The sequence below is a fragment of the Meleagris gallopavo genome, chromosome 1 (genome assembly GCF_905368555.1).
Source record: "Meleagris gallopavo chromosome 1, MGAL_WU_HG_1.1, whole genome shotgun sequence".
Classification (NCBI taxonomy): Eukaryota; Metazoa; Chordata; class Aves; order Galliformes; family Phasianidae; genus Meleagris; species Meleagris gallopavo.
The window spans coordinates 16305566-16316494 of NC_139404.1; the positions used below are offsets into that span (position 1 = coordinate 16305566).

General features: G+C 46.7%; 1 protein-coding gene across 1 annotated transcript; it reads right to left on the reverse strand.

Annotated features, from left to right (window-relative positions):
* Nucleotides 1–9182: 9182 nt before the first annotated feature.
* LOC104917230 (E3 ubiquitin-protein ligase PHF7-like) lies at nucleotides 9183–10660 on the reverse strand. Its single transcript, XM_085216796.1, has 5 exons — nucleotides 10618–10660; nucleotides 10209–10300; nucleotides 10017–10118; nucleotides 9634–9758; nucleotides 9183–9486 (listed from the first exon to the last, which is right to left on the reverse strand). Exons 1-5 carry the CDS (start codon nucleotides 10658–10660, stop codon nucleotides 9183–9185), a joined length of 666 nt encoding a protein of 221 aa, XP_085072922.1.
* Nucleotides 10661–10929: the final 269 nt, after the last annotated feature.

Genomic DNA, 10929 nt, shown 5'->3' on the forward strand with positions numbered 1-10929 from the left:
CATAGTCTCATCTACTACACATATCCATAGCCCATTTGTTTTGTAACTATACAAAATACATTATTTTATACAGCAATTTCCAAAATTGAATTTGAATTAAGAAATTGCTGTGGGAATATGTGAGATCTGGGGAGACTGTTTAAAACTGGGGAAGTAATCATATGTACTTCACACGCATAAGAAATTGTGAGAAAAACTATGAATACCTGAGTGGATATCAAAGATGGAATCAGAGAGAAAACAAAAAGTCAAAACGTCAATGTAAAGATAGAAAGAAGAGATAGAGCAAACAAACAAAAACAAAAAGACTTGAACTAAAGAGGATGAAAATGAGAAGATTCAATGAACATGATGGAATCAAATCAAGGGCTGAGATGCACTTGATTTAGCACCTGGAAAACTCAGCAACTCCATTTGGTTTGAGCTTTTGACTTTTGGGAAGAACAATGTGGAAGATGTTTTTCTAAATAAGAGAGAAGTTGAATGAAAGCATCAGATCAAAGATAAAAATGTTGATTTTAAAAATGTTGTTAAAAACAAAGAAACAAAAAGACCAGTCATTTAGATGTACATAATTTACAAGAGCTTAAAATATTTTCTGAGACTGTAGAACAGTGATTTCAGAATCTTACTGTTCAATACTATTGGAACAATTACGTCTTAGGCTATATCTGAGTTTAATATGCCAAATACACACATTAGGTGATGGTTTGCTATTTTTGTAACAAGCACTGAAAGCATCTGTGATTCAGACATCTATATCTGAACAAGTCAACCGAGTTAATATAGTCTATAGCGTTGGGAAATGATACATCTCTTAGTAACATTGGCATTCTGAATAGATTTGATGAATCACAAAAGACAAAAATCCCAACTTTTTCTCCCTCAACTCCAGGGAGAACATAGAGTAACTTTTTGGAAAAGATTAAAGGAGTCATGGATTCAGATAAAAATTTGTAATTAATCATGTATCTATGTAAAATAATTAAATAATTGTAAGTATGAGATACTGAGTTTAAAATAACATATCTTTTTAGTACCTTTAATTCACAGGAAAACCAAAATAGCAAAATGATAATGTGTGTTCAGTAGTATATTCTCAAATCCCTTTGGTAAAATGAAAGGTGAAAGAAATTACAGTAGATGGGAGTGGGGAGAGAGAACAGGTTGAAGAGGCAGCCCTGCAGACACTAAGGTTACTGCAGAAGGAGGTGTTCCAGGTGAGGAGCAGAAGTTCCCCATAGCCTAGAAGAGGACCATGATGGAACAGGCTGTACTCTGAAGCCCATGAGCACCACATGGAGCAGATCTCCATGTGCAGCCATGGAGGACACCACAGTGCAGCAGAGGATGTGACCTGAAGGAGGTACAGCCCATGGAAAACCTCTGCAGGAGCAGGGCCCATTCTGGAGCTGTAGCCAGTGAAGAGGAGCCTGTGGTGGAGCTGGAGATTTAAGGGAGCTGCTGCCCATGGGAGATCCATACTGCAGCAGTTCATTTCTGAAGGATGGATTCCATGGTGTGGACACATAATAGAGCAACTGAAGAACTGAAGTATGTGGGAAATCCATGGAGATCAGTGTGGGAAGGATAGCATCCCATGGGAGGGACCCCATGCTGGAGAATGGGAAGATGGAAGAGATGGGAAGATGCTGGAGATGGAAGAGCAGAAAAGACAAAGCGTTACAAACTGATTACAACCCCCGTTCCCTTGCACTATTTGAGGAGGGAGAGGGTAGGATGGAATGAAGGAAGGTATTTTTAGTTTCTCACTGATATAGTCGGTTATCAGTAGGCAATACATTGCTTTATTCAGCCTATGCTGAGTCTGCTTTTCTCATGATAGTAACTGGTTTGTGATCTCTCTGTCCTTATCTCAACCCTTGAGCATCATGTTTTCTCCCTTTGTTCTTTTGAGGAGGAGGAGGGATGAGAAACTCGACACTCTACTGCAGTCTCATTTCCTCTGTAAATTAAGATATGACATTTCTTGGATATTATTCCCCAAGTTTATCCACCTTATCTCCACTGATTATACTAGAGCCTACTCATATCACTAGACAATAGTTAGTTGAGAGGTATAGAAAATGGATAAGTAGTAAGTAGCAAATTAGTTGAGATTAATCTATCTGGAAATAGTAGGATTATTTGGCTAGGATTTTTACTACAACAAATAATCCTAAATGACTAAAATTATCATTATATACTAATTCCTGATTGTTGCTCCCACATGAGTCCCATTATATATCTCTAAATATGGAATGTATTGCTTTTAAGCTTTCTCAAGCTGGTAAGAATTAGAAATGCAAGATACCCAAAACATTCAGCAATTACAAGTGGATTCCATCCAGAATACTGTCTGTAGGAAGGCATACACAGTCTGCTGAAATCACAGATTTATTTGTAGCCAGTAGGAGGTTTGATTAGGAGTAGTCACAACTAATACTGGTATGAGATTTAAACTAAAATTTTCTCTAGATAAAGAACTTGTATTTCATTTTTCAAGTGAAGTCAACAGTTTTACACCATCATCTTTTTGCCAGACTTAAAATAATCCATCATGTTAGCTTGCTAACACATCTCATAGCAAATACTGAAAGGACTGATATTCATCTGAGTCACAAGGAAGGACTGACATCTTGCTACGTGTCCCTTATAGTCAGAGGGTTGCAGTATGTCATTTACAGGCCAGTGAAACCCAACCAGCTGGGTGAAGTTGTCATATTTTGTGACACTCTCTAGTTTGACAGAAAGGGGAGTAACTTGAGGCCTTCTTAGAAAATGATCTATTTACAAGTGCTTTTTCTTCTGTTCCATTCCAGAAACCAAGCTCACCGTGGTCTTCAATGAGGTCTTAATCCAAATGCTATTCTATTCATAGAAGTAAGGCTGCCTTGAGTGGTAAAGATGAGAGACACAGAGAAGAAAGGCCCTGATGCTTACCTTACCTCCTTTAGTACAGTGAATTATTTTCAAATGAATTGTCACATGAATTACTGAATCAAGAAATGATTGAGACCCACAGCTGGATTCTTTCCTGCAGCACCTCTCCCTTTTAAAATCTAGATTGCAATAAATTTTTCCACGTTTCAAATATGTAACAAATGATGTGTTCTAAAGTTTAAAGACACATACCAGAGAATGTCATGGAAAAAATACTGTGTGGCATAGCTAAGAGTAAAATTCATCTGCATCATCTGCCCTACAAAGCGATTGAACATGAGTCTTTTTTTCAATGCAAGCAGTGCACTTATCAGAATCTCTGTGTGGGAAGAGGTGATGTAAGAAGAAAGGTGAATCACATCCTTAATCACTTCATATCTGCTTCACATAAGAAAGAATATATGTTTTTTGTTTTTATCCAAATTAATTAGTGCCCTTGGATTTTGGATGTTGTAGACAGAATCAGCTAGAGTTTATTAATAATTAGTGATCTTCCAGTGGGACACACCTCTTGTATTGTATGTATAAATAAGCTACTATTGTGAGTCCTGAATATGTTTCATTTCACACCTATCAACTTAATGATATTTATTAGTGTCTCTTGTAATTGCATTATTGTTCTCAAAATATCATGTCCTTTTCCATCCTGCAAGTTATTTGCCTTTTTAAAAGATGTTTACTTCCTAGGAAATATTTCCTATTGTTTTGTTAGAGTCTTGTAAAGGCTCAAGTCTCTCCCTGCACCATCATTTGTAGCTGACATTCACAAGAGTTGATAGTAGCAGTCAATAACTTCATCAGAATCTTTTCTCCTTTCAGGATTGATGCTTTTGTTTCCTTTCATCTTATTCCTGCCATTTCATTGCAGCTATAGAGCAGAGAAGGGTCAGCTCTGCCTCCTGCTTGTTCTCAGTACTCCCAATTTGCCAGGGATAAAAAGTTCTGCCAAAGACAGAAAAAAGAACTGTATGATGCAGGACAATGCTCTCTTATTGCATATGAATCTCTACTTCACCACCTGTAAGATTCTCATGTAAAGGAATGACCGATTACTGAATACTACCACTTTCTTATAGATGAATACACTTGTCCTGTAGATGAATGCAGACCAATTAAAAATACTGAGAACTTTAGCATCAGATGATGTAGTCTGATTTGTGATTGGAGCTGGAGAGGAACCACAATTTTTGAAACAGTCTATAAGTATTTTTCGCTTAATTGCAGAGACCATACCCTGGTCAAGTTTGTGATCTCAAGGACTGTGGACCTGGAAAAGAGTGGAGTCAAGACCCTGAACTTCAAGAAAGTGAACTTCAGGCTGAATGAAATCTTCTGGGAAGAAGTCCTTAGAGACAAAGGAGTGGAATAGAGCTGGCTACTCTTTAAGGATGCCTTTCTGAGAGCAAAAGTGCTCTCCATCCCTCAGAATAAGAAAGCAGACAGGGGAGGCAGGAAACCAGCATGGATTGGAAAGGACCTGCTGGTCAGACTGAGAGAAAAGAAGGTCAAGTATAGACCGTGGAAGTACAGGCGTTTCACCTTGGAAAAAATACAGGGGTTCTGTCTGGACATACAGAGAATGGTATTAGGAAATCCAAGGCACAGATGGAACTGAATTTGGTGAGGGATGTTAAAAACAACCAGAAGGGATTCTACAGGTACGTATGTCAGAAAAGACAGGCCTAAGAAAGTATACCTCCTCTGCTAAATGGCTCAGTGCAAAGGCTCTATGTCCAGGTTAGTGGATGGTAATGAGTAGTGTTCCCCAGGGGTCCACCTTGGGTTTGGTACTCTTTAATATCTTTATCAGTGATATAGATAATGGGATTGAGCACATCCTCAACAAGTTTGCTGATGACATCAAGCTGAGTGATGCAGCTGATGCAGCAGAAGGAAGGAATACCATCCAGAAAGACCTTGATGAACTTGAAAGGTGGGCCTTTAAACCTTTGAACTTAATGAGGTTCAACAAAGCAAAGTGACAGGTTTTGCACTTGAATTAAGGCAATCCCAGACATGTATACAAACTGGGAGAAGAACTCTCTGGGAGTAACCTGCTGAGAAGGACTTAGAGGTCCAGGTTATTGAAAAACAGCATGAGCCAGAAATGTGTGCTTGCAGCTCAGAAGGCCAATGGTATCCTGGGTTACATCAGAAGAGACATGGCCAGCAAGGACAGGGAGGCTGTTGTCGCCCTCTATTCTTCCCTTGTGAGGACCCACCAGGAATAAGTCTGGGGCCCCCAACAAAGGAAAGATGTGGAGTTGTTGGAGTGGGTCCAGAGAAGGGTTGCAAAGACAGTCCAAGGGCTGAAGCACTTCTGTGAAGATAGGCTGAAGGAACTGGTCCTGTTCAGCCTGGAAAATTGAAAGCTTTGGGGACACATCTTTGCAGCCTTCCAATATTTATAAGGAGTTTATAAACTCGAGGGAGATGAATTTTTTACAAGGGTAGATTGTGATAGGATAACGGAAATAATTTAAAACTACAGGAACGGAGATTTAGATTAGATGTCAGGCGGAAGTTTTTTGCTGAGAGGGTGGAGAAATGCTGGAACGGGTTGCCCAGAAAGGCTGTGGATACGCTGTCCATGGAGGTAATAGAGTCCAGGTTGGATGGGACCCTGGGCAATCTGATCTAGTACTTGATTTAGAGGCTGGCAACCCTGCCTGGTCAATGGAGCTGGAACCTGATGATTCTTGGGGTCCCTTTCAACCCAAACCATTCTATGATTCTATGATTCCATGACCACAAGCACGTGTGAACTCCAACTTATACCTGAGAGATTCAAGAAAATGCCTTTTCATGAAACTGGGAAATTCAATTTTCAGCAAAGAATTTTGATACCAAAGACAGTCTTGACGTCATTTATTTTTAAAAAAACACCTGCAAAATTACTTACATAGTAGAATTTTTTTGAACAAATCTCTCTTCCTCAGCCAGAAAAACAAAAACCAGTATAAAATGTGATTACATTAGTGTATTTTGTCACTATGTATCTTTTGTTTCTAGGCGTAAGACTCAATTTCGTGTGTTTCATATTTTATATTCAATGTATCTCATAGTTTTTTTAGGAAATTATGACAATGCCTGAGTTTATGGTGGTAGTTTTTGGCTTTTTTTTTCTTTTTCATTTCTTTCTAGTAAAATTTGTCTTTAGTTTTTAAAGAGCATATTCTCCACTGAAGCAATAAAAACTAAATTATTTAACTGTGTACTCAAAAAAGCGAATGTTTAAAGTTTTCACTCAATATCCAACAGCTTCTTAGCTCTTTCATTCATGTGAAAAAACTACTGATGTACACTGTAATGTGAAATTTCCATATTGAGGAACACTAGAGGGAAGACTATCAGTATTATAATCCTGGTTCTGAAATGTGGATTTGTACAAGTGTAGTTACCTACAGCTATGAAATATGAACAACATCTTGATGGTATAGATCAACTGCATAATCATCAAGACCTTTTCAAATAGAAAATGCCAAGTTTGTCATAATTATACAGAATTCATAACATGATTGTATGTATTGTTCTACCTATTGCAGCTTGGATACTAATGGCAATTATACTAATTGTTGGGGTCTCTCTGAATGGCATCCCTTCCTTCCACTGTGTCAACCGCAGCACTCAGCTTGGTGTCATCAGCAGGAAGGAGCCCCAGGCCCTGGCTCTGGCAGGCTGCTGGGAGGTGACCTTGTGGGTTCCTCCCTGGCTCCCAGTCATACCCCTCCTGTTTATACACTCCTTTCAAATACCCGAAGGCCACAATGAGGTCTCCCCAAGAGAGTAAAGGACACCTGGGAAGGTGGGACAGGCTGCGAGACAAACTACTTGTTGCCCTGAGCAGTTACTCGTTTCCATCCCTCGCAATCCCTGAGGTCCCCTCCTCATGTCTGACTCCTAGAAGGTAGATGATCCACTGCTACTTGTAGAGCGTCTCCTGGCGCCTTTCCTGCTAGGACGGCAGAGTGTGACTCCACCAGTCTATATCCCTCACGCAATCCCAGATGCTCCCCAACCTCTCCACCTTTAGCTCCGCCACCATTCTGAGCAGATCATCCTCCACTTGTTCATACGGCACACAGGCAGTATCTCCGTTGCCCTTGCGCAGCAGTGACAGTGTCAGACACTCTTCGCAGCCCGAGACCTGAACCGCTGCATGGACATATGTGCCACGTTCCTTCTTGCAACAGCTCCCTGCAGTGTGGGGACTGTGGCTGCACCTTGGTGCTATAGAGGAGCAACGGCCTCTCAAGCGATAGCTCTTGTCCAGCGTGACCAGGTGCCACAGGCTGTGCTAACTGTGTGCCTGCTCTGACTGCTGTGTCACACCCTTCTGACTTGCCACACTGGTTTTGCCCACCCAGTTTGCTGGGAAGGTGCTGAGGAGGAGAAAACCCTGTGATCCCAGCGCCTAAGTCTGCTCATCTCAGGACAAGCAGAGAAGAAGCAGCGGACAAAGAAAATGTGTGTGGGATGGTTGGGTTTATTGTGTTGACACTAGGGACTAGAGCCAGCACACGGTGTTGGCACACGGCTGTTTCCGTGCCATACTTTTGGGGGCTGAGTGTGAGGGGAGGATGCTGTGTTCCATGTTGGACTCAGAAGTGACTTCATGCCCGGGATAGCCCCTGCTGTTGAAACTGCTTCCATGCCATCTGTTTTTGGGCTGACTGGAGGGGAAATGCTGGCTTTGATGTTGGATCCGGGAGTCACTCCATGCCTGGAATAGCCCCCACTGTTGGAATTGTCTCCTGTAGCTTCCTCAGGGCCGGCTGTGGACATCTGGGACTCGATGTGCCACTGAGGAACAGTTTCACATGAGGGCCTCCCCTGGCTGCCCGGGCCGTTCCGCAGTGTGTGAATACAGGGAAGCCCTCAAGGACCTCCGTGTCACCGGCCTGGTGGTGCTCTGGGTGCTGTTCTGAGCAGCTGGAGATGGTGTTCGCCTGCTGCCCTGAGGCCTTCTGGTCCGGCTCTGGGAACCTGGGTCCCTACCTTGCAGCAGGGAGCGGCTACGTGTCCGGCTTGTTCCCCGCTGCCTGGAACGCCTTCTGCGTGCAGCCACTGTGGCTGCTCAGGAGGATCCCGATGTGCCCCGTCTGGTGGATGGGTGTGAGCTGCTGCTTTCAGCTCTTGGGGCTGCCGCGTGTCTGCTGCCACGGTGTGCTTGCTGCAGCTCAGATGCATCCTGATGGTCAGGAAAACGTGAGCGGATTGTCCCACGTTCGGTGCCCAGCTCACTGGTCTGACTGCTGAGCTCTGGCAGCTGGGAACTGTGTGATGGCCCTGATGCTGCCTGGCTGGTGGGGCCGGACCTGCTGTCCTCTGGTTCCTAGGGGCTGTGGGATGGTTGCAGGCCCTCCTGGCTGGCAGTGCTGGGCCCAGCAAGCTCCGAGATGGTGCTGGAGGCTGTAAGGGGAGGCGGGAAGGTCAGCAGGGTGAAGCTGTAGCCCTAGGTAGGGACAGGCTGCCAGCCCTCCTGGGGCAGAGAGACTCTGGCAAAGCTGCCCTGAGCACTTGCTGGCAGGCCTTGCCTGGCCCCAGCGCGGTGCCACACAGCTGAATTGCCTCTTACCGGTACCCAGGCCAGCACAGCTGTCACACTCCCACGTGGCTGTTGTGTTGCTCAAGTGGGAGCACCGTCGGTGAGTGCCCTCGGCAGCACAGGAGCTGCACAGGATCAGCTGCCAGGGCCTGGGGAAGCAAAGGGGTTGTGGCTGTGAGGACCAAGTGACCAAGCGAGGGAGTGCCTGGCACAGCACATCTCTGGTGCTCTGCCCTTGCTCCCCCAGCCTGTGGTGAGGCTGAGTCCCCCATGGAGCCTCAGTGAGCTGCCATGGTAACTCACCCCCTTATATCTGCCTGTCGTCTGCCTCTAGGGTAAAGGCACCTGCTAGCATCGCAGCGCTGGTGCCTCTGGAGGAGCGACGCGTATGCACGGTAGTTGTCCCATGATGGTCTTCTACAAGAGAAGGGAGGGAAACTGATGAGCCCCCAGTGTCCCCAGCATCAGATGTAAGGTTATCCCATCTCATCCACCCCAACGCCCCTTTTAGCTTCTTCATGAAGCTGAGGCATGTGCCCATGAGACAGCAAAGGGCCAGGCCTGCCAAGACATGCCTGGGCAGGCTCAGCACTTGCACCTTCTCATCTGTGTGGTTTGGCAGAAGGACACCAACCTGGCTGGGATTTGGATCCCCATGGTAGACATTTCGTCACAGAATACGGCATTGTCTCTACAACTGGGGCACCGGAAGCACATAGTGCCAGCATTCAATGCCTGTTTCTGCAGGAGAAGCACAAGCAGGGTGAGCGTAAGCAGTGCCTGGTGTTGCTGAGCACTGAGCATGCCTGCAGGGTGAGGAGAGGGCTCCTACCTGGACGCATCCCCGGTGGAACCAGGCATGTGTGCACGCTGGGCACACCATGGTGTGGTAGGACAAACTGTCCCCCACGGTCTCCTGGCAGATGACGCAGATAGTGTCTTCTGCTGGAGCTGTATCTGCTGTCTGTCGAGGGCGGTGCTCCCAACAGAAGGATCTGGGGGAAGATGGAAGGGATGGGCACAGTGAGAAGTGCTGTGAGGATGCAGAGGAGCAGGAAGGAGCCCCAGGCCCTGGCTCTGGCAGGCCTGGGAGGTAACCTTGTGAGTTCCTCCCTGGCTTGGCTGCTGCAGACAGCCCTTACCTGTGCTCTCCAAAATACTGTGTGATGCATTCCCCATCTGCAGCGCAGGGCAGGTGGAAGCAGCGTGCACAGCCGCTCTCTGCGCATGTGATGGCAGCCCCCCTCTCGCCGCAAACACAGCATTGCTGGAAAAAGCAGAACAGCCCCATCAGCAGCAGGCACAGGGCCTCCACAGCCGGCCTCACACCTTTGGGCAGGGCACAGGATGTGGGCACTTCTGGGTCACACTCTACAAAGCAGCTTAGTGGACAGGGCTGAACCCCTATGGGCAGGCCTTTGTCCTGGAGGCGGTTGGAAGGCTGTGATTGCTTTCCTTGGGTCCAGACTAAGCTGGTGTGAGCCCCTCCTGGCACAAATCTGCCCTGCTCCCTTCAGGTCCTCACCTTCTGGTTTGCCTGCTTGACCTTGTGTGTGAGGGCAGCAAGGTCAATGCCCGTAGATTCCTCCCCTGGAGGTCTTTCTTCCAAAGCGATGTGGGCAAAAATCTGTAGGAGAGAAAAGAGCAGGAACTCATGAGGTCAGGAAGGAAGGGAGCATCCCGGCTGGAAGCAGACAGGATCGCCCGGGGAACTCACCAAGCAGAACTCATGGATAGACATGCGACTGTCGCCAATAGTGCGTCCGAAGATGTCCGGGTCATCATCTGCCCGGCCACACAGCATGCACACTGCTGAGGAGAGAGCAAATGTGAGCAGCGGTGAGCACCTGGCTGGGCCAGATGTCCCTCAGGGCTGTCCCCAGGGTCCTGTGCTCTGTGCCTGCCGTGCTGGCTGGAGGCGGTGGAGGGGAAGGGGCCATGGCAGGTCCAAGGCAGTCACAGCCCAAGCTGGGCCCCCTTGCCAAGGAGCAGAGGGGCCCTGCGCCATGCCTGTCTGGGAGCTCCTGCCTGCCCCTTTCTCCCCTCTCAGCTCTCAGCCGCAGGCAGAGCCCCAGCACCCCTCTGCCCAGCGCTGGGAGCTGTGCGCAGGGATGCTGTGCTCTCACCTGGCTCCTCTGAGCTGGAGGCCTTCCTCTTCTTATTGGACATGATTGCGCGTTGACGGTGAGCACTACAAGAGTCCCTGCTCTCTCCACGCCTCACCAGGCCGCACTGACGCTCCGCCTGAGCCCGACAGCCTTTGCTCCAAGCTTCACGCGTCACACTGGCCGCTCCCTGACACCCACTGTGACATCACAGTCACTGCCTCGTGGTGGCTGTGGGTGCCGGGCCCTTGGCTTCCAAGCAGGAGAGCGGCAGCTCTACAGCTTCTCTGTGTAACCTCTGAAAGAACTTTCTTCCAACAACCTGTGTCGATC

Coding starts and splice junctions, on each gene's coding strand:
- LOC104917230 (XM_085216796.1), bottom strand. CDS start 10,660: ATGTCCAATAAGAAGAGGAAGGCCTCCAGCTCAGAGGAGCCAG. Junction 10,301..10,617: donor CTCCAGCTCAGAGGAGCCAG/GTGAGAGCACAG, acceptor TCTCCTCAGCAG/TGTGCATGCTGTGTGGCCGG. Junction 9,759..10,016: donor TCAAGCAGGCAAACCAGAAG/GTGAGGACCTGA, acceptor TGCTTTTTCCAG/CAATGCTGTGTTTGCGGCGA.